At 39.3% G+C, this 23887-nt stretch overlaps 1 protein-coding gene across 1 annotated transcript; it reads left to right on the forward strand.

The window, feature by feature from the left end:
* The first annotated feature begins 150 nt into the window (after positions 1 to 150).
* On the forward strand, positions 151 to 16636 carry LOC145446365 (uncharacterized). Its single transcript, XM_080324636.1, has 23 exons — positions 151 to 1075; positions 1967 to 2218; positions 2285 to 2524; positions 3295 to 3486; positions 6299 to 6517; positions 7881 to 8099; positions 8164 to 8361; positions 8428 to 8550; positions 8720 to 8818; positions 8886 to 8975; positions 9032 to 9222; positions 11084 to 11276; positions 11337 to 11474; positions 11587 to 11745; positions 12166 to 12384; positions 12444 to 12647; positions 12722 to 12928; positions 12988 to 13191; positions 13401 to 13554; positions 13848 to 13930; positions 13986 to 14139; positions 14225 to 14307; positions 14363 to 16636. Exons 1-23 carry the CDS (start codon positions 1018 to 1020, stop codon positions 14518 to 14520), a joined length of 3837 nt encoding a protein of 1278 aa, XP_080180762.1. The 5' UTR covers positions 151 to 1017; the 3' UTR covers positions 14521 to 16636.
* Positions 16637 to 23887: the final 7251 nt, after the last annotated feature.

Genomic DNA, 23887 nt, shown 5'->3' on the forward strand with positions numbered 1-23887 from the left:
CAACAGAGAAATGTTTTCCGGATATGAGCCATATCGCAATTGAAGAAGTAACATCATATTTCTCCGGCAATATTTATGCGATTCTAATGATGCCAACTTCATTACTCTACAACTCCAAGTTACACCTTATGAAATACCGGGCCCGTGTTCTGGATATCGTAACTTCGACGTGCAACAATGCATGCGGAATTTTTGGGAATATAAAATGCCATGTTACGTCATAATAGGTTCACATACAGGTACGTCGTGTTCTGAGTATTGATTGACATTGATTCTGGCTCAATGTAGCAGAATTAGGAAGCTATTGTCAATGGAGGATAAAATTATATGTCAGTAATTTGCCACTTATCGAAGTTCCAGAAGAGCGATCTGTTCAGGCAATAGGCCAGGAGCAGCAGTCTTCGTAGTATTGTGGGTGCCGGTGGCGGCTCGTAGATTTCCAGTAAACCCGGCCCAAGGTAAATTCGGCCCGGTGAATTCGGCCCTCTGTCACTTCGGCCGTCGGTGAATTCGACCGTCGGTAAATTCGGCCCTCGGTAAATTCGGCCAGGGCCAGAGTAACAATAACAGTTACAATACCATTACCTAACCTGAACCCTAACCCTAATCCTAACCTAACTCTAATCCTAACCTAACCCTAATCCTAACCTAACCCTAATCTTAACCTAACCCTAATCCTAACCTAACGCTAATCCTAACCCTAAACCTAACCCCTAACCTCCAAATCACTTGATAATATACCGATTGAATTCGGCTGTCGGTAAATTCGGCCCCGTAAACATCGGCATATATATATATACATATATATATTTATACGCATACCCTGTTCTCCAAATCACCTCGTGGTCAGAGATTCACCCTGAGTCCTGACCCATTTTCCGTCGTTTTGCTTGTTTACGTAGGCCTAACGTACGCCGTCAGTTAATGGTTGGATAATATCGCAAACTCCCTAATCTAGATGCAGCCGCTTGAAGATCTGTTGAGTCAAACATTTTCCTAATTTTGTATTTTCAGAAAATGCCTGATTCTTTCATTTACAACTTCTTATTCATCATAACATTGAAAGTGAGCTCAGGTGAGAATTTTCAGAATATGTGAGCCAGTTGCGGGGCAAAAAATCTGTACCTCGTCATTTTTCAAGCGTATAGCTGCAATGAGTCAGCAAGCTTTACTTTTTGGCAATGACTATTTGTCCGGTACCAGGCGAATAATTTCTCTGGCTATTCGTCCTGTGTGCCGTGCCCGTAACTGTACGTTGGGACAGGTTGTCCGACACATGAGCAGGCGACACATTGTTAAAACAACAGATTAGCATGCGTCACTTTGACGCGTGACTTTACAACCCAAAATCCTACCCTAACCCCGACCAGCATCCTGATATTAACTCTAATATATATCTTAACCCCAAACCTAACCCTAACTCGATCCTCATTCTAAACCTTACTCGGCCCTAAACTGAAATTTACCCACGATCTGAAGTGTCGCATGCCCAATTGTATGCTGAAGTGTCACATGCCGACCAGGGCTTTGGAGCACTCGTCAATTTTAAACAGCTCTGGCTCCAAGCTCCAGAGCTCATTCATACCACTGTTTCAGCTCCAGCAACTATGGTTCGGTTGTAGCCGTCGCATGTAAACATCATTTTGGGGGGTATGCAAAGTCCTGTGACGTTATAGTTACTTCATGTCGACTGTCGATGACGTCATATCCGCACGAGAACGCAATTAACTTCATGCCATTGCATGTACATTGTACAGTACACATGATACAGCATTAAACAGTGACGTGATGTTTTAATACCGGAACTCCGCTCGTTTATATCAAGCCATACAGTCCAATTTAATCTTGAAATTGAGCGATTTGTTCAGATGTAACGGCAGAAATGTGCGCATGTCGCGACTTTTTCAGCAGAAATCCACTTTTTACCAAGTATATATATTATATTATATATATTTCAAATTTATAGGCAATGCTGGTATTTTTGGAACATACTCCACAACTTGTCCTGCATTGCCGAAGACCCGCGACGCAGCAATTGCGGATGCAGTCTATGAATGTCCTGATGGCGCCAAACTTACGTCACATTGCACCTATAAATGTCGTCACATCTCATTTCTAGCAAGTTCACTAAGTTATCTTGAGTGTCAAGCACACTATGATCCTCACTCTGGTACAGTTAAAGATGCCAATTGGTATGGCGTGGAAGGAAGATGTGAACGTAAGTACACAAATTAATGCAGATATTAGTTCATGTTATTTCAACATCAACCATTTATTATTCCAGCTACCTCCTGTCATGAGATGACTGAGTTATCTACAGCTGCATATTCATGTGATGAAAGTACAATTTCAAATGCTGACGGAGATGTAGTGGGCTATCCAGTTGATACTATATGTGATGCTCCGTGTCCTGGTGACTTGACACAATCTAACAAATTCAAGTGTACCAAAAGTCCCGGTTATGGAGGTGGCCGTGTGATTGGGGCTAAAGCCCTATGGATTGCTGTGAAAAAAAACTGCTATCGTAAGATGTTGTTGCTCATGCTCTTTCTACCATTAGATTAATTAATGTTTAATTTATAATGCCTGTGTAAAGTATCAAATCCCTTCCATCAAATTCATGAAAACTACTACGCTGACTGACGACCACGAATTATACCTGATACAGGATAATGATTCTAAAGAAATCTACCCAATAGTATTTACTACTTCTCATGCTTACTTGCATTTATGGTATGTTAATTTTTCATGTATATTTTGTGTCATTGGAACATATTACAAGCAGACACATCACTACTGCCAAGTGTAAACAGGTTTGTTACCAAGACAGGAGCACGCAGCTTCTCACAGTAGCAGTAAAAAAGTATACACAGACCACATAGAAATATACAAAACAGGTGTCAGTGCAGTTGACTGAGTGCAATTGTATAAATCATGATATTACAACACAAATCTCATGCTGTGTTTTCTGAAATTACCCAGTGAGGCAGAATTGTGCTCATCTTTAGATAATACAAAGTGCTGGCAATTAGGCAAGCAGGTGCATGTAAAGGAGGATTATCCATATAATTAAAAACAATTCATAGCGCTCACTCATAACAATGTTGCAGACAAGGAAACAACAGTGCTATTTTGTATATAGGTAAATCTAGTGCAGGCAGATTTTGCATGGTCGGATATCTTGCTATTTTATGTTGTTACCTCCATGATCCATATGCCTTGTAGAGGCAAGAGTAGCCTATATAGTACTCCGCCATCAGTTTTCTTAGTAAAAGTCTTTAATCATCATTTCAGCGTCTCCATGTCCTGATCCACAATATGTTGTGCCGGAAGGCATCTATACACCAAACGATGGTTTTGAGTTGGCGTCTTATCTGAAGTCTGAGTGTAAAACTGGATACCGTAAAACTTCTTATGAAATTCCGATGTGTTCTTATCAAAGTGATGGAACGGTTGATTGGTCTCCTGCACCGCCTCCTTGCGCACGTAAGTATATACGGATAGGATATATCCTGATAAGATTCATTACTATACAAATTGATAAGTCAGTTAGTGTAGACTCTCAGTGACCCCTAAATATCCCATAAAAATATAATAAGCTAGACCGGCGGTTCCGAACGTGGGCTAAATCACCCCCAGTGTGTGATTTTGAGAAAGAAGGTGGAGAAAATGTTAGAATGTCCAGTGAGATATTTGTTTGTTTGTTTTGTTTTATTCACACATACACATTGGCGCTTATAGCCTATACGGTCATTTGCGCCACAACATTGATTCCAGTCCTTTGTCTTTGTAACGTTTCGGACGACTTCCATGCTCGCTCTCTTTCATCATTGGTCTCGCTCGTTTTTAATGCGCCCATATCTTGCACTTTGCTGCCGACTTTTGGCTCGGCTCACCTTCACTCTGGGCTTTTGGAAACACTGCTACGGCAGTGAGGTCAGCAATGAGGTGCCCAGAGAAACCTCCAAGACATAGTAGTTGGTCCGAAACGTGATTCGAACCACTGCCATTGGTGTCGCGACGCTGGCGCTTAACCAACTGCGCCACTCGCTTCCCCTTTTGAGATATATTTAATGGACACGGCCAAAAAATACATGTGAAGACGACTTATTCTGCATATGACACGAAAGTTGACTAAAAAAAATCAAATTCAACAGGAAGTAGACGCACAAGCCGGTATTCCAAGCACCTACTCGAAAAAAATGATCCTTTTGTTGGTCAATTCACCAGCGATCAGAGTTAGGTGAATAAATTTCACGTCTATTTGTCCTCTTTTTCAGATCCGTAAATATGGAGGGGGGGGGCAAAAATTTGTGTCAAGCTTGATAAGGGTGCGATGATTTGAAAAAGGTTGGAAACCACTGGGCCAGACAGTTGCTGTTTTTTTTTTTTAATACCGTAATTTTCCATGTATAATGCGCATAATTTTCACAATTTTTTGCCCTAAAATAGGGGGGTGCGTATTATACATGGGTACAACAAGCCTTGAAAAAAATCTCTCTCGATAAAAAACTTGAAATCACACCTATCTTCATGTTTGTTGCCAATCGCTCATCACTTTCAGCCATCGCGCCGCGTAGTAATTAGTGGGAAGCGTGTATCCCAATTAACGAGAGTCGTGTGCAAAAGCACGCGATCTCCTGCTGAATTGGTTTGCCGTTTGTACGCGAGCGAAATTAGGTCACTAATAGACACTCGCGTGCGGCAATTCTCGCCAATTCATCGCGTCAACGACAGGCCCGAACAATCGCATACGCAATTTATACATACACGAGAGGACATGTGCGCAAGATATAATCGCTTGCGTAATCAGTCGCATCTTCAACAGACCTGTTGCGCATGACATAACGGTTAGCCTAGGCGCAATCGCATCTGTAATAGGCATCGTGCGCAAGATGTCGGATGTCGGTTCGTTGGCCTAAACTAACTCGCCGCCGGCCTCGCAGGCTTTGGCAGCTATCTACTATCGTTTAGAGACAATACCGTTAATGGTATAATGATTAGCAATCGCATCTGTAAAAGGTCTCCTCGTGCTCAAGATGTCGTGTCGCTAGCCTGAACTATCGTGCTGCCCGCCTCGCAGGCTTTAGCTGCTATCTACTATCGTTTAAAGACGATCCCGCTAATTGTATAATGATTTGCGATCGTTGTGTAATGATTGTTCAAGAGTGACATCGCAAAACAGAATGACATCGTATACGAAATTGGAACTATTCATGTACTTAAATGCAGGGTGCGTACTATACATGGGTACAGGCTTTTTCCAAGAATTTACATGCTTTTTTAGGGGTGCGTAATATACATGGGGGCGTACTATACTTGGAAAATTACGGTAATTCAATCATGTTAACCACCTATTGTAAATTCGAAAAATTGAGACGGAATATAATATAATTAATTTATCTGGAAACAAAATTGTTTCTTGTATGATTTTCGCTTGTAAGCAATTGTAAGCATCTCATCTACCCTGATATCTTTGTTTTGTGGTTTCGATGTCTTTGTGGAACCTTTCCCCTTGCTCTTCACTCTGATCCCAAAATGATCAGGGAACATGGACAAGAGGAGAACTGTATTGCTCATGTTTCCCAACGTTTTCGATATGCCGATACCAATTTTTCGGACCAACTCTTTGCAGTTGGGTGCTTTTTGATCCTGAAAAATGTCAGTTCTATTGCTTTTCGACCAAAAAATACTAGGAATTTTGCTCGTGCATGCTCTCGTGTCTTGAAACGAGAGTACTGTAACTATCTTGTCATTCTTCTGAACACAAACAAATTAGTCTTGAGAAAATTGGACTCGTTCAAGTTGATTTATCAAACTTGCAGCTCATATCAGTGCTGCCAACTAGCGAGAATCAACAGTGCACAGTTTGCCAGACGCGCTGATAATCTGACATGCCAACGAAATTGCATCGGTGTTTCTCTTCAATTTTTAATCAAATTCTAATTGCATCTTGTGAAAGTGGAGCTTATACATGCTAATATACACAAGCAAGCTTTTCTGATTCTTATATTTTTGGCATTTACCCACGGACTTGAATCTCATAAATTAATGCTACCTCGGTAAGTTTTCACCCCCCTTTTTTTCTCTCTTTCGGATGCGCCTTGACGTAACAAGTCAGTGACTTTGACCCAAAAAAAGGCACACGTAAAACAGAGTTTAGCAGAAGTTTTTGAATCTCAATAGTCAGACATAGAACTCGTATTCATTTTTATAGTATTTGGAAATATGTAATTGCATTGAAATCCTGAATATCCTACACTATGATATCCACTCTAATTCTTGTTTTTGCACACAGGTAACAGGTATTCATGCAAATTTTACGGAAATAGCATCGGTGACATGCAATTGTGGCATAGTGTCCTCTGGTACGTGGGGTCTGAACTGACTTTTACATGTGCTGGTGCGACTACTCTGATTGGACCAACAATGTTAACGTGTATTGACACTGGTAGCAAAGCAACATGGCGGCCAACCAATGATAAGTATGATGATGAAGAATTGCCGCAATGTGCCCGTAAGCAAATTTTTTTACTGTTAGACTGTGATGGGTATTTCCTAATCTCAGTAATGTCTTCTGATCATAATTCGCAGCTGATTAATACCTGTACTCCGGCTCCAGTAAGTCAAAAAGATGAGCTCATATCAGTTTTGCATAACATACTGATGCTTATCTGAGCAAATTATTACATCACTACATCAGTAACGACTTAATGCGATTGTTCTTAACTGGTGGTCCGGCAAATATATTACAATATTGATCTTAATTCAAAAATGCAAGAAGTTGGATGCTTGTCCATTGATTACAAAAAAGGAACTTCAAATTATGATTTGAATAATAAATATTTTTCTACATCGTGTTGTAATGTAAAGTTCATGGTCTACTTTAGACTTCCCATACATCAAAATGCTCTTAGTAGTGTGCAAGCTATGTTAAATAAGCCCTACACTCGTTCAGACCAGGTTCATGTGAACGTTAAAATATTATCTTACGAAAAAAATTCGTTAAATTTTGACGGTACAATTTACCAACATTTGGCAGTATAATGAAGACTAACAAACTGAAAAGTCAGAGTTCTTTGTAAATGAACTGAACAATGAAAATCAAGGTATTCAACAGGATTCGCTTTGCTGAAACTTGAATGGAACAACGATAGCACGTTTAGTATTAAAAAGGCGGCAATAAATGAAGTCTCCAATGTTTCCTTATGATCGAGTTGCATGCATTTGTCATCATTACGCTATGTTTTGGGTTAATTTCTATTTTTATAGGTTTACCGGTCCGCAAATTTATGTAAAATTTTGTCTTTTCGTAAGCTCCAGACAATTTAGAACCACAGACTTATTGTGTTCTCTGTATAGCCTATCCACACATAATCAAAGGTTTACAAACAATAGAATTCGAAAATCAGTACTTGGGTGTTTTGAGTAGTGTCTATGAAAAGCACGGTTCTCAGGTATTTTTGACAAATTTCCAACTGGTCCATTGTTTGCTATTGTATCGTTACCACCAGGTGTTTGGAAATTATCCAACCTGAATTGCACAAGAGCCCCACCTGACTGAATATGTCATCAACTGTAACAGTAAAATGTATACCAATTACCATTCATCCTTGCAATGTGCATTAGCTTGCTCCCAACAAGGAGTGTCCTTTAACGCCATATGTTGGCGAGCTTGAGAATTACATCAAGTCCTCAATTCTACCTGGTCATTGAACGTCAAAATGCCCCGACATTGATGTCGACGGTATCAATTCGCCTCTGTTTTCATATTCTACAACACCTTTAAAGTGGTTTGTCCCTTTCATCAATGCCCTGTCGGATTATATTTAATATGATATATTATAAACTATATATTAGTTCTATCACCATCTCTTCAGCTGCAACTTGCCCTGATCTGAGCGAGTTCAAGTTTGGCGAATTGGATGCGTGTAGTGGTGGTGTTTCCAAGTTTCAAGTTGACAGCATGTGCAAATTTTTCTGTCCTGATGGCATGGAAGCTCCATCAACTCAAAGAACGACTTTACTATGCACCCCAAACCCAGGTCAACAGCTAAGCTTTGATGGAAAATGGTCGCTGATATCTGATCCGTGTAAAGGTAACAGGAATTGTGTATGGTTGTGAGAAATTCAGACATTAACAAAACTCTTATATGCCTATAGTTATGACGTGTCCACCTATTTCAACATCAAGTCTACCAAGCCATCTACACATGAACTGTGAAGGCCATGAATTCGGTTCACAGTGTTTTTTCTCCTGTGACATTGGATATCAGGTTGATACCGACAAGCATTGGATAACTTGCATAGATATCAGCAAGAGTGCACAATGGGACAGAAGTGTGCCTTCTTGCATTCCTAGTAATATGCAATATTCGGTAAAGCCATGTATTCGATACCTCTATTCATAAGTACTTCTTCTTGCAGCACTGGATCCACCTGATCCATATATCAATAGAATTCCTATTCTCGATAAAAACAAATTCAACAAAAAATATCTTATATTCAAAGACCGTCTAGCCTGGAAGGACGCCAGAGACTACTGTGAAGGTAATTGGCAATTGGAACTAGATTTTACTTGGTATCTATTCATCCAAACGTATCCGTGTATAAAGATTGCCTACAAGTCTGTACTGATCTAATTTACTGCTTTAACACATGTTCCATTCTTTGTATGTTACATGATCAAGAAATGTTATCAACACCGGTAATTTTACAGCAATCTTTGGAAGTTTGGCCATGCCAAAGAATAATGCAATACATGATTGGATTTTCACAAAAATGCAATCAGTAATGACTGATCTCCAGCCAGCAGAAGGTGCAGAGCATAATTTATTTTTGCCATTCAATTCATTAATTCTTTTTCCTACCTGACTTTTCTACAGGCACATGGGTAGGCATGAGTGATATTGGGTCTGAGGGAAGTTGGACTTTTCTCGACACCACGGCCGTGAATCCTCCGATTACATTCCCAGGTTTCATTCTTGCCTGTTTACAACTGTTTCTAGTTTCTGATCGGTTATTTTTTAAGATATGACTTACTCTGGACAACTGAAAGAATATTATATGAATGTTACTCATGAAGGTCGTTACTGGTTTGCATGGCGCTTCTCCGAATTTTGTGATTATACCGTATGCGAAAAGTATTGTAGATGGATTTCTGGAATGCTGCCAATTGTTGAATCAACTGTGATCAATAACTTGATCGGCAAGATTGTAAAGGTATTTCAATTATATTGGATCGAAGAGCTTATCAGGTGATATACATACCATAATAGATATGCATGGAATTGTAACTAAATAGCTGGTTCGTGGTACAGAACTTGAAAAGGTAATCAAATCGGCAGTTCGCCGTTGTTATTATCGTTAATGCACATGTGGTGTATACTTTCAAACCACTTTTGTCAAACTCTCGATAGGATGTACTTCCTGCCTCTAATGCCTGTAACGTCGTCTACCAATACAAGTGCCTCTGTGATAGTAGGTATGTAGGACGTACGTCGTACATCTCAAAGATTGTTTGTCGAACGGATAACGCAGCACATCCCCAAATTTAGTCGCTCGAAAACATTCGCAAATGACCGTACGGAGTTCGCACGCCAATGCACATTAGCTGCCAAAACAGACCCTTGTGATTATTATCAAGCATACGCTTCGTTGGTTGGTCAACAATTAAGCGAAAACCATTCTTGCGCTCAAAACTATAATCACGAAATATTCACTGTCATTGCACGAGGCAAATTCTTGTTTCATTTAAAGTGTTAGAATCAACCATTATTCAATTGACCAAGCCTATTCTATGTAGACAAAAAAAATTTCTCTATAACTTATTAATTTCCCACTAGTTTGTTCTAATTCGTGTTTGTAATTGTTCAATTTCAAATTGCGCTGTTACTATAGTATAGGGTTACCATATTTTTGTAACACAAATTCCGGTCGCTCTTTAGCGCCACTAGCGGATTTCAAAATGAGGTGCGAGCACATTGTGGATCGATATGACGTCACACCAGCAAAGCTTTGTCTATCGACTAAAGGTGCTCACGATCCGATTCAGGAGTGTGTGGTTGTGTGATGTAAGATGTAACCAGGGCCGAAGCCACATTTTTTCAGCCCTGCCACGCCCAAATAAACAGTTAAACACTGATCTTGAGCCGACCGTAGGGTAGTCAATGCGACTTCTGTTGGCTTAATATAGGCTATGCATCTGGTTTCCATATGAGTCTGGTCGTGAAATGATTTGAATGAATTATGTCCACAATATTGGTTCTTCCATACATTACTATGTATGATCAGAGTTGATGTTTTTGCGGCATATACACCGACTCGTGATATAGGCTACATACACATGATCTGTGCATAACCGCATACGCATACCATCAGTGCATGGTGTGCATATGCCGCTGGACAGGAAAGGTATAGATATAGTCTTGTGCGGCTTTCTAATTTTTTCACCACCCCTCCATGCTATCACAATGCGCCAAGTCGGGAAGTCATAGATACCAGTGTTACTAATCAGGTCTTTCATGGTCTGATCCGGCCGGGGATCAAACCCAAGACCCACCGATTAACAAGCAGGACGCTTCACCATTCCGCTATCTTGTACATCGGTAATTCATATGTCCAAACGGCCTAAAGCGACTCTATGAAAATACCGTTATCTTGTAATTGCGATTACAAGTAAACTTCTTTCTGTAACTTAGCCTAACGTTATTTTTGATCGCAGTTTTTGCGAGGGTGGTATCCCCATATTAAAACCAATGGGTATATACGTGTTACTAAAGCGTGAAGAAACATTTCATGAAGCATAAATCTGCCCAAAAATAATATTGTTTATGTTGATTTAGGAAAAAATTATGAGCTTACTTCAAAATTCCGGACATTTAGGCATATTTTAGAAATTCCTCCCGGACGCAGTTTTAACAGTGAAATTCCGGACATGTCCGGGAAATTCCGGACGTATGGCAACCCTACTATAGTACCGTACATTTCAAAGAGTACTATTTTATTACAATGAATTCTACGTAGTAAATAACCAAGTCAAAATCTAGTTTGACATGAAAATCAACCCGAAGACTGTTTTTAGCGTCTCAGTGATGATTTCGAGACTATGGGATACAAGGTGAATAAACCATATGACTATCAAACATCATACTTGAATGGATATTCAACAACCAAAGGCGTGTTTCGGAGGGATGATGGAAAGATCTGGTACTTATATCCAGCTTGGTACACATCAAACGGACTGCCAGTACCACCTAAAACAGGCGCTCATGCTGGTATGCAATGTTTAGACTACATCCTTGCTTATTTCATATAGTTATTATTTTAAATCTCAGATTATCAAAATTGGGATCAGGCAGCATTGGAACCAAATAACTATGGATCAAGTGTAAATAATGGCCTCCAAATGAATCGCGACATGAAATGGGTGGACGGCCACGTGAGATCAAAACTCCCTCTCATATGTGAAACAAGTAAATCACAGGCTGTTATTTAATTAATCTATATCTGCTGTCTAGATGCATATTTGAATATTCTGAGATCAACGGTTCAGGGTACTGACGGCGAAACTGTTGTCCATTTTAGGAAATGTTTATCCATTCGAAAGGTGGCTATCAAGCGGTACAGCACATGCGGAACCGAATAATCTTTGGAATGTGGAGAATTGCGGTGCAATATTGAATGAAGTCGGGGCCTGGAATGATTTTGATTGTTCTCGCGAACTGCCTTTCATTTGTGAAGTTGGTAAGATTTGGGGTCATAGACATATGTTATCACATACTACTGTATCACCAAAAATTATCAAATAATTTCTCCCTATAAGCATTCATATGACATAGATACAAAGTCCCCCTGCCATCAAGGAATTGGCAAAGACGGTGCCCAATTATTAAAATTGCATTGTATTATTATCTAGCTTCAAACTTTCTTGTGTTGGTGGCAAATCTCATTTTAAGCTGGTTTGAAATTATTTTGTATTGAATATTTTTCAATTAATACAGCATTTTCACCCCGTTTCAAAACTAATTGTTCCTTGCACAGACTGGGGTTGACTACTACTGGTTCAGTCAACCAATTTATGATATATGTAACTTTTAAAATTCTCTCGCACAACAATTTATGTATCAGCTATCCTAATAGACATATTTATTTTTGATTTATTAGAGGTCTACTGCCCAGCAATCGCAAAAGATGCATCTAAAGAAACAACAATCGATTGTAAAATATCATCGGTATCAGGAAAACCGGAATGCGAGATGAAATGCAGTAGTGGCTTCGAATTGAACCTTTTCAATACAACATCTGGGACCATAGTTTGTGAAGACGACGATGGCGACAGAACTGGTGTTTGGAAACCTGGTGTTCCAGCTTGTGTTAAACTACGTGAGATATGAAATATAAACTGCATGACATTTCTTCCTATCCTTAATAATCTAATGTAGAAATCTGGTGCAAATATTACACAAAGGCCATGCTGAATCCAGGGACCACTTTTGAGTGCTCAGATGGCAGTCGTTATGGTTCGGAATGTAATATCACTTGTAGTGATATCACCACACCTAGAAATGGTATCAAGCGGGTCAAATGTGATGACCCAGATAACGATCGTGTTGGTGATTGGAGCAATGATTTCCCGGATTGTATAGGTACGTTTTACTTGTTAGTGAAATGTTTTTTTCACGTATCATTACAAAGTGTGTTTTATTTCTGTTTACGTCAGATATTGTATGCCCACCTGTCAAAGATATACTGTCCCTGACAGCAAAGTCTGTTTGCACAAACAACAATATAATTAATTCTCAATGCGTAGTATCTTGCATCAGAGGATTCCTTCTAAATAGTGGCGACATCACTACCACAATTCAATGTCACGATGATGATCGTGATGGTGTGGGTGCTTGGAATGCAACGCCACCAGCTTGCAGACGTAAGCAGAATAAAGTACTGCCTATCATCAATTTCATTCTAAACTTCTAATCTCTTCAGCTCTGACATGTACTCCACTCGATCCATCATCATTTACGGATGAAACTTCGATCTCATGTACATCTCAAACTGCTTATAATGCCACTTGCACCTTCACATGCTCCGGAGATACACAAGTTGCAGGAGATGGGGATGTTCATACATGCACTGATGTGGAAGATGATAAAGTGACGGAATGGTTTCCTGAGCCGATGAGCTGTGTTTGTTAGTATTTGCATTATAAATTTTTAGAAAACCAGAGTGGGTTATTCCACGATCACTACTTCATACCTCATTGTTAAGACCTCATAAGTAATATTTATGTCTGTAGGTCAAGATTGATTTCACCACCTATGGTATATTACCAACTTGTCTGATGGAAATCACTATTTATAAACATTACCACTAGAACTTCATGACATATTTCTCAATAGATTATCCTGCAGAATGCACAAGTTACAAAGGTGATCATTCATTACCCTGCTTGAACCGAATTTGGAAAAAAGCTGGATGTCTTCTAGATGGAACCAGCGCTCCTGGTAAATTTAGTGCTGCAGAGCGAAAAACAATGAGATTTACACCCCTGGAGTAAGTTGTATTTTTGCTTTTAAAATTATAAGCTCTTGCCAACCTCTAACTGAAATCGTAAGTGATCACTGATTGAAATTTATTGCCCACAACTTGATAGTATTGTAAACCTGCTTTTGATAAATCCGAGTTAATCCACTGATGCCACTGAAATTTTTCAGAACTATCGTGTTTTTGTGATGCAATCAATGCTACTTGGGCTATTTTTAGCGTCATTTATTTGGAATTGTTGCTCATTGATTTTTTGTGCCGTTGGTTATTATTGGATTCGAAATATTCTTCATTATTACCAGCACTTTGTTGGAACTCTTTGAAGCGTATGTGACTAGATCGGAGGACGGTAACGCTACCGCTCAGATGCAGTGTTACGGATTTGGTAATACAGTCTAATTCACCGAACAATGGAATGGAAAGAGATGTCATATTTCCAGAATTTCTAACGGGATGTGAAGCTTTCCATGGACCTCACAGTACCGAGTGTTTGGAATCTCTTTGGAAGAGGGTGGGATGTTTGGAGACTGGACAAAAATATCCCGACAAACTTTCTGCCACAGAATTGAATTCTTTAAAGGCAATGAATTTGTCGTAAGATGAGACTACTATGGTTTTCTGATAGTGTCTTGAGTTGATTTATATCTTTTTCTCTGCCTTATTACGTTTCATTTGTTAGGTATGTTACTGCACTGTTCAATGAAACCGCATTGAAATCTGATGATGGAGACCAAAGCAGCCAAAAGCATTGTTACGGCATGGGTATGTCTGAGATGATATTAGCTAATTGCACCATCGAAATTATGATATACTTCAGTTTACCCTGATGGCTGTGTTCGGTACCGTGGTCCTCACCCTGTGGAGTGCCTCATTTCCTTATGGACGATAGCTACTTGTCTGCCAGAAGGAGTTAAGCATCCTACAAAACTTTCTGTCAAGGAAAAAAATGATTTTTCACGATTAGACTTGAGGTAAGTTACTCTTCTCATTCATTATAGCAGTTCTTTTTTTCTGTTTTTGTCTCAATCCATCGTGCAATTATCGTAACATTTCCCTGAAAGTTCAATAAAAGCATTTTATGACATCAAATTGTGTGTATGGGACAGGTACAGATTTGAGTGAGTTTCAGAGATTCTAGGGTAGATGACAGCAAGCAAACCGCGGAACAGGTAAATATTATATAATTTTCGAACTTACATGAGCTGTATTCTCCTACTATCAATGAAGGTTTTCATTTTGCCGTAATCCAGCAACTACTAACAATCGCTGTTATTGGTAACGATATGGATAAAATTGGACGTTATTTGCAAATTAAAATTCAGATGCATAAAGATAGAAATGCGCAAGTTGCATCTTCGTGACCGACACAAAATTATTGATCCAATCCCAAATGGTGAAATTATTGGAATTATATCATGATGCCGTGAAAGAGTGAATACGTTGTCTGGTTTTGTAAGTGAAAATCACTTGAAGAATTTTATGCAAATATCACCAAATGCTGCATTTCCGCTTGACAACATCAAAAATATTTAGTATGCGGCTCAGCTGCTTAGGTCTAACGAATCTAAGAGAAGGTGCAAGTGTTGCTCATGAATTCTTGACTAAGTGCATTCAGACATATCAGTAAGAATCCTCCGACAGCTTCAGACTCTGATGAACGATCCGTTCGAATCCGAAAATTCTCATCCAAATATCCATGCTACTTCGACCAGAATCCGAAAAATCCCAATTTTATAACATTTTCTGAAGAATCTGAGCCAACTTAAAGTTAAAAAATAGCGCTAACAATGGCCACAGTTCGCGTTAGCTTATTTCTCTGTGCTCGAACCTTTTACATAACGTTATAGACAGTGTTACCAGTCCTATCATAGGATGTTACTGTCCGCGTTTGATTGACGAGCTGACTATCTTTTCTTTGGGGTTGACATCAAAAGTTACGTTCTGTCAGAGCCATCCGTAAGATTAATTACAACTGTCCGAAACATAGTCTACAACAGAACCCGATCCGATAATCAGAAATTTTGCAAAATCCGATCAGAATGCTATCGGAGTCCGTCCGATGCTCATCACTGAGACGTAGGGGGGATGTGGTGCCGATGGATCAAAAATTGCAGAATGATCTCTGGCCCAAAAATATTTATAAACGTTTAAAATTTGTTGCTCGAACGTGTCATCGGTCCCCACCCGGTGGGTCCAAAGGCACACGACCATGGGACCTATGAGACTTACGCTCAAAAACTCAAATTTGTTCACTTATTTTGTTGTGTACTATAAGCTAAGCTACAGCAAGTCAATGAAAAATGTTTCGTCGCGACCTTCAAGAATAAAATATATTATATCAACTCAAATGTTGGCATAGAATGTTGTTTTGATTTACGCTAAAATTTACAAAATTAATGCCGCATACATAATACCCGCAAATCGACATTTTGACTTTCAAATACCTCGTAATAGCGATAAAACACCACAGGTAACTATGATTTACAGTCTAAATATATGTAGGCGAGTTTCTGTTCTTAAGTGATTAGTTGGTCCATCTATTTTGCTTGATTTGGCCATGGTACCATAGGTCCCCCACCCCATAAATATTGTAATTGACTTGAAAATAGTCCACTCGAGGATGGTTTTGATTAAAAAAATATGTGCCATTATATAGCCTGATGCAAGGTCTATACTTCACATCAGAAATGATGGCGGGTTTGTGAGTCTGAAAGGTGATATAGAAAAATGCAAATGTCGATCCAAATTTACTTTATACCCCCTAAAACGTAAATCATTCGTCACGGACCCCATAATTCACGCAGGTCGAATTTTTTTGCATGTGAGGAAAGATTCTGCCAGCATGCAATTGTAGACAAATTCACGGAGTGTAATCATGGAATTGTCATGGAGAATTTTTCAAGTATTTTCGGTTCCAGTGATCCATCGGTACCACATCTCCCCTACTATTTGACCTCTCCCTAAATTTGGTTTCTGAACATCATTTATTGGTAGTGACAGTGTGTGGGTGTCAACAGTATGGTGTAGTGAGATAATCTCTGTATTAGTTGCTGATTCCTACACAAGAGCTACACTTCTTATTATTTCCATTCAAATTTTAATTAGCCTATATATAGATGACATATAAATCATGTTTGAATGAATCATACATATTAGTAGAATATGCGTGCCTTGTCTATAAATACTTATAACATATGAATAAAAAAGGAAGAGTATTTTGAAATGCATACTCCCACACGTGAATATTTCAAGCTGTGCCACAATGACACAATTTTGCATTCATCGTGTATGGTTATTTAACCGTTACTATGGCATAGAATTTTCAAAGTAAATTTTTGGTACTGTCGGAGTTCTGTGAGTAAAATAGCCCGAGTCGGTATCGTAGTTGAATCAATTGTAATTTGTAATTGAGCTGAATGTAATTATTACATTTTTTCATGTAATTGTTATTGAGGCATTTCTATTTTGTGTAATTGTAATAGTAACTTGATCAAAATTTTGCTCAATTACATTTTCATGGAAACCTGGCAATCACAACATAAAATAATCATTTAATCAATCATTTATTCGTCGCACCAGTGAAAATACGGTACGAGCCAGGATGACGACGAGGGTCCTTAAGGCCTTAGTAAACAGTCACCACATGTAATAATTAGCCTATTTACATCGGTTGTTGTTGTATGTGGGGTTAATGGTGCTTAACTACTAAGGTCTTGTGCATAAGACCACGTCGAAAATTTACATCGGTGTTCTATGCGTGCTGCGTTATAATTGGATAATAAAGTCACGCTAAACTCTTTTCCATACTTCAGTAGCAACAGAAAACATTGTTCATTACAATATTATAGATATAGGCTAAACCATGGGTTCTCAAACTGGTGGCGTGAATAAAGCATCTGAACGGGGCGCGACGCTCCGGTGAACTGCAATTTTTTCCGCGCTTGGCCCGATTCACCGCCGTTTTATGGTTGTTGCTCAGTCTGAATTTCGTGTTGGAGACTTCTATCATCGACAGTCATAACATTCCATACCATCAAACTATATGTAAGTATTGCTAACTTTCTGGTGTCATTGTGTGCTATGACGATAAGGGGGGCACGAAATGTTCACTGTCATAAAGGGGGGCGTGTCTAAAAAAGTTAGAGAACCAGTGGGCTAAACTAAATCTTAATATTTCAAAAATGGATGAACAGCATATAAACTCTTCTGAAACCTGTGCAGAACCATTTCCTACACCACGGTCAAAGTATTTTTAATCTCTGACCAGTACCGAGGCTTATTGCAACAATAGCAATAAAAATTCAAGTTTTCATCAAACTTGATCACGCATTTGTAGAGATGTTATCCCAATCTTACCTCCAATTTTGGCCAAATGTAGGCTACTTGGGCCAGAAACTTTTCGCACCCTAATGTTAATCAAATGAAATCTAACAGTTTCCGAGCAATAGTGAAAATGTAAATGCGACCCAAAATATTGTAATTCTTAGTTATCAGGAGGTTCTTTACTTTTGCATTTATTTTAATTTTACACAACTTATCGGTATCATCCTTATCGCTGACGCCTGACCAATTACACTTCAACTATCCTGACTCAGCTCTGAGTAGCCTAATCGTTTGATTACATTTCATTGACTGTCCTGTAGCTGTTAGTCGCTCAAACCTTTGGTTCTTAACAGTCGCTTGAAACATTTTTCTGTGCTTGTAGTTTTCAGTACTCAGGATTAGGAATGGTTCGAGTTTTTTTTTAATTGGAGGGTATTCTACATAACAGGAATGAAGCATGAATAGCTTGAGATTGTTGCTAATTACGTCGCTACGGTTGTCAAAGAACACCTCTTTACTGAATCAATTACCTGTTTAAAAGTAATTGTAATTATAATTGTAAATAATTACATGTTTGGCAGTAATTGTTTTTTTGATATTTTTAGTATTGAGTAATTGTAATGTAATTGAATTACAATATTGTAATTGATCCGACTCTGGTCGGTATTTTCAAAATGTCTGGAGCCGGTGGTACTGGTAAAGCGTACCGATTTCACAACTCTGTTGTAAAGGAAGGTAAACCTGGACTCCAAAAATTGTTTATGACAGAGCCCGTCATGCACGAAACTAGTATCTTCCAAATGTATGTATATTGGCTGATTTTAGGCTAGAATGATGTTTGGAATCTTTTCCTTTTACAAATTCCACGAGATTTTAACTCAGGCTCATGGCGTTTTTAGTTGTGCCTGTCCCTTCGTCCCTATAAATGAGGACGAATTCTAAAAAAGGAGGGCATTTAGGTGTCCTCGGATGACATTTGCGATTTCCCGAAAAAGAAGGACATTGGTAATCCAGCACGAGATCTAATTTTCCGGTACTTCTACCTCGTCATAATCTGTGGACATTCTTGCCTTTCGCTATGTACAGAGTACCAATAAGTGAAAATATCGTGGGAGAGAGAGAGAGAGATGGGCAACGACGGAGTCATACAGTTCTACAGCAAAACTATCATTTGCATCACATGATGCGGCCGATTTTTATGCACTGTTTAAGTTATCTATCTTCTAGGATGTAGCAACACAACCTCGTCGGCCAGCATGAAGGCAGTCCATTTCGGCCAATGTTTTGTCGCTATGACGATAGTCTGGTACACGTTTCCGTGTTTCCGAGGGCATGTTACCGACGTTTCATTGTAATTTCCAACTACAGTAAAGTAACCACCCTATTGGGATTTCGTTTTGGTACTGGTAGGCCTACTTGAACATGCGACCAGAAACTGCAACAAGTGAGGGAAATTAATATATATTACAAATGCGAACCATTCGATATCGCCAAACAATGTTATAAAAAGGGAGTTTAATAAGACTTTAACTACTTGAAACTGAGCAGAGCAGTCAACACAATGACTCGGACTCGAATCATAATACCATGACTCGGACTCAGCCCTCTGCTCGATGACTTGGACTCGGACTTGACTCGGTGTAGAATTGAAAATGACTCGAGTCAAAACTATAAAACTGAGATTGACTTGTGACTCGGTTACAACCCTGCATGTGACATGGGATAATACTTCGAAATGCCCATTTCTATAAATCATGCGTATTTCTTTTCTTTGGGGGAAATATACTTGCTAAAAACGTTAAATCTCGTTAAGTGCGAAAATAATTTGAAAATGTTGCATGAATTTTCAAAAAAATACTCTATAATTGATGTTATTTCACGAAATAATTTTGGGCCCCCTTCGAGCTCGCCCCAATTGGGGGTTTACGGTCCTATGTTTGTAGGCCAGGACCGTATTAACTGCCGCACCCCAAACCCCCTAATGGAGTTATTGGAGTTTTTCGTCGATAATCCTCGGATTATCCACCAATCCGTTTCTACTAGTTGGAATTGAGTCAAATTTGTTTTGCATCGTCTCTGAAGACAGCTCAACAATTTCATGGAGTTGACAGAAAAATTTGAAATTTTTTTTCAATTTTCCTGTTTAAATTAAAAAAATTTAATTGGATCTGCGGAGCTCTATACTTGTTAGAATTGAACCAAATTTGGTGTGCAGCGTTTTTTAGGGTAACCTGACAATTTGATAACTGAACGACTGGAATCCAGTAAAATAAATTATTTTTGAACAGCCCTAATGGACCTACAGATATTGGAAATCTGCTAGTACTTCACGGCTATCTGCTACCGAATAGTAATGTTGTTTACTACTTTGGCATTGTCCTGGACGTCGAGCTATCATAACGGAACCCCCCATCATTTCGAAAAGACCGTGGATGGCATTCCGTCATGTCGCCTGTATGGGCAGTGCGCCCTATTCTACGTCTTCGATATCTTGCGATTCTTTTACATCTTGGTATATTACTAATTGTAATTGAGTTTGAGGATATTTGATAGTATATCATCATTTTAAGTGTTTATATAGCCTATATGTGTTGTTATTTGTAAGTTACGTGTTAGTGTGATTTAAACAAGAATAGCTAAGTCAATCAATTTATATATTTAAAAGCTCACTGGTAATAATCTGACGGATATTGGTAAATGCTGGTATTCGATCTATTTTTAAAACAGGCTCGCGGGCTACCCGGGGCCCGCGGGCACCACGTTGGTGACCCCTGCACTAGGACATATAAAGTTTTAGGACATGTAACATGCGACTCCAAGAAGTATGCCAAAACGATCGGCAGCGAGAAAGCCTTGGCCGAAATGGACCGCCCTTACGCTGACCGAAAACTTCGTTATATATACAAAATACATTCGGCGCCTAAATGAATGGCGCCGAATGTTCCGGTCTTGGCAATCTGAACCTCGGAAGACAAATACCATGCCGTAGGGAAAAATTATATGCCAGTGAAGAAATACCAATTTGAAATCGTATGCGTCTTAGTTTAGTAGGCTACGTTTGTGCGATTCTATATTTTTCAGATATAGCAGACAGGAAGTCACGAAATAACATCATGTAACGGAGAGAGAGAGAGATGAGAAAGAAATATTTATTGATTCGTCCAACCGAAACGAAAATAACATTGGCGCATGAAATTATAACAAGAAAGTCATACCAACGGTTCCGCCCGCCCGAAGATGTTTAATTATTATTTACGGGCCCCGCAGTTTCCAAGACACCTCACTCAGCTCTACCGGTAAATCTGATAACGTGAGCAGAGAAGGACAAGAAATTGATAGAATATATATGCAATTCCCGATCTTATTGACCGATTTTGTCATGAATTATCGAAAATTTTCGCACTTCGCGCTGGCTCAATAAACAGTAGGCTACTCCTACTTTCGTGGCAAAAGCGAACAACGTGATGGGGGTCGGTTTATCACCATATGGGAGCCCAAGACCCATTGGGGGGGGCTGAAGATGTGCTGTTTCGTTCCTGCCAACGGGTATACGCCCGAAGATGTTTATTTGAGGGATTCTACTTTATCAAACACACCTCACTCAGCTCTACCGGTAAATCTGATTATGTGAGCAGAGAGAGAGGATAAAAATTGATAGCAATATATATGCAATTCCCGGTCACATTGACCGATTAAAGTATGGATTATTGAAAGGCGAGAATAGCTGACACGGTAAACAGACATCCAATGTAGATGATAAGTAGTGGTGAACAGCGCTTAGCCAAAGGGGGTCTATGGGGGGCGAAGTCCCCCAGAAGTTCGATTTATCACCCTATGGGGGGCCCGAGACCAATGTTTTTGGGGAGACCTGACGAAGTGGTGTTACGGCCCTGTTGTAGGCTATCGTCTAATGTCATGTGGAGTTGCCTCGGTGGACTGAATAAATTCTCCATATCTGAACCAGGGCTCTGGAGTCGGAGTTTCGTTCATTTTTCTCATGCAGTATAAGTTACAGAAAATCTGTAGCACTCTTTGGAGTCGGAGTAGGGGAAGCACATACTGCTGGAGTTGGAGTTTTTATATCCTCATACTTTAAAACAGGGTTGTAACCAAGTCACACGGCTCCTAGTCACAAGTCAATCTCACTTTTATAGTTTTGACTCGAGTCAAGTCGAGTCATTTTCACTTCACCCCCTGAGTCAAGTCCAAGTCAGCAAGCAGAGGGTCGAGTCCGAGTCATGGTATTATGACTCGAGTCTGAGTCCAAGTCAATGTGTTGACTGCTCAGTTTCCAGTTAAAGTATATTTAAACCCACTTTTTATTACTCTATTTGGTGATATCGAATGGTTCGCATTTTTAATATGTTCATTTTCCTCACTTTTAGTAGTTTCTGGTCGCATTTTCAAGAGCCAGTACCAATAAACGAAATCCTAAGAGTGTGGTTACTTTACTACTCTTCGAAATTACAATGAAATGTCATTCTTGGCCGTCTGGGTCTCGAGTCATATGAGTTGGTTCGAGTCATGCGCAATGACTCGAGTCCAAGTCGAGTCAATACGCAGATTGACTCGAGTCGAGTCATTTCCGTAATTTGAGAAAATGACTCGAGTCAAGTCGAGTCATCAGAAAATCGTGACTCGAGTCGAGTCATGACTCGAGTCATTACAACCCTGCTTGAAAATCGAACCAAACGTTACCGAAAAGTGAGGTAGCAGCTACAGAAGTCATTGAGTTTTTCCGTTTTCGGACCATCACGAAGGTAATTTCATTTGTGCCTACAGTTTTCATAATTTCCATGAACTATAGAATACATGTCTAAAAAGTAATAGAGGTATAATTTTCTAAGTCGATTTACAGAAATGTCGGAGTCGGATTAATTTGAAATTCCTGTAGTCCGTATATTCAAAACGTCTGGAGTCGGAGTTGGATTCAGCGGTAAAAGAAACCGACTCTACACCCGCGATCTGAACGAAGCCGTTACAAGTTGCACCTTGCAAAAGCCGTGATAAACCGGTGCCCCAAATTCATTATCGTCCAAATCAGGGGTTCAAAACCACTTTACACCGCGACCTTTCAAAATTTTGAATTAATTAATCCCTCCGCATGTTGGGAACCGCCGAGATACTCAGCAGATGGTTGCATTTGCCCTAATCCGAGGCGATTTCCTGCTGACTTTTTCAAATTGAAAAATCAGTGAAAAGCCTATAACTTGAAAACTATGGGGCAATCTATTTGAAATTTGGACATAAGGTGTTTTGGTGGACATTCAAATTTTGATAAAAATTTGGTGAAATATGGTTGACGTTTTTATGATTTTCGTCGAATTTTGTGATTTTTCTAATTTCTAGGAAAAATTCTCACATCAATTTTTTTAATGAATTTTTATACTAATGCTCTTTAGGGATTAAATTAAAGTAGATCTAGCGCACGGGATAGTGGCTGAAGAGCACTGCTCACGTGTACTCGTATAACCACGATGAACTCAATATTTCATAGCAACAGATGCCATTTTTCCGAAAATAGTCCGGATGAGTTCCCCACCTTTCCCACAACATGATCTTGTGACGTTTCGCCACTGCGTATAATCCCAATGAGCAGTATTAACTAAGATGGACGCAGTTATGCATCTGCGAATCCAAATTTACATATAGCTTGGAGAATCATGCGTATGACTATCCATTATTGCGCTTCAAAAGGTCGATGTATTACCATAGTAATACATCCTAACACCCACCTCCCCTAACCCTAGAACACTATGGTATTACCCATACCACTCGTCATACCTACACTCAATTCAGTAGTGGGCGAATTATCATATAATGTATAATTATCCAATGTCATAGTTATAGAATTATGCAGGCCTTGTTTCTAGTCGTTCTATTGAATATTTTATCATATATATAGGGTCAGCTCGGCTCATGCTGCTTTCCAAACCTATAAATACCTGCTTCGAAACTTCAGAATTTGGATTGGTACAAGAATAAAATTTTTGAATGCCTTTTTGCGAAGTCGACTCAC

Source organism: Botryllus schlosseri, chromosome 9 (genome assembly GCF_051294905.1).
Source record: "Botryllus schlosseri isolate E-star chromosome 9, Bs_hap1, whole genome shotgun sequence".
NCBI lineage: Eukaryota > Metazoa > Chordata > Ascidiacea > Stolidobranchia > Styelidae > Botryllus > Botryllus schlosseri.

Bases quoted from the DNA above. Each gene is read 5' to 3' on its own strand.
- LOC145446365 (XM_080324636.1), top strand. From the start codon at position 1,018: ATGCCTGATTCTTTCATTTACAACTTCTTATTCATCATAACATTGAAA. The intron at 12,929-12,987 runs GTAAGCAGAATA...TAATCTCTTCAG, and splicing joins AACGCCACCAGCTTGCAGAC to CTCTGACATGTACTCCACTC. The intron at 13,555-13,847 runs GTAAGTTGTATT...CATTATTACCAG, and splicing joins ATGAGATTTACACCCCTGGA to CACTTTGTTGGAACTCTTTG.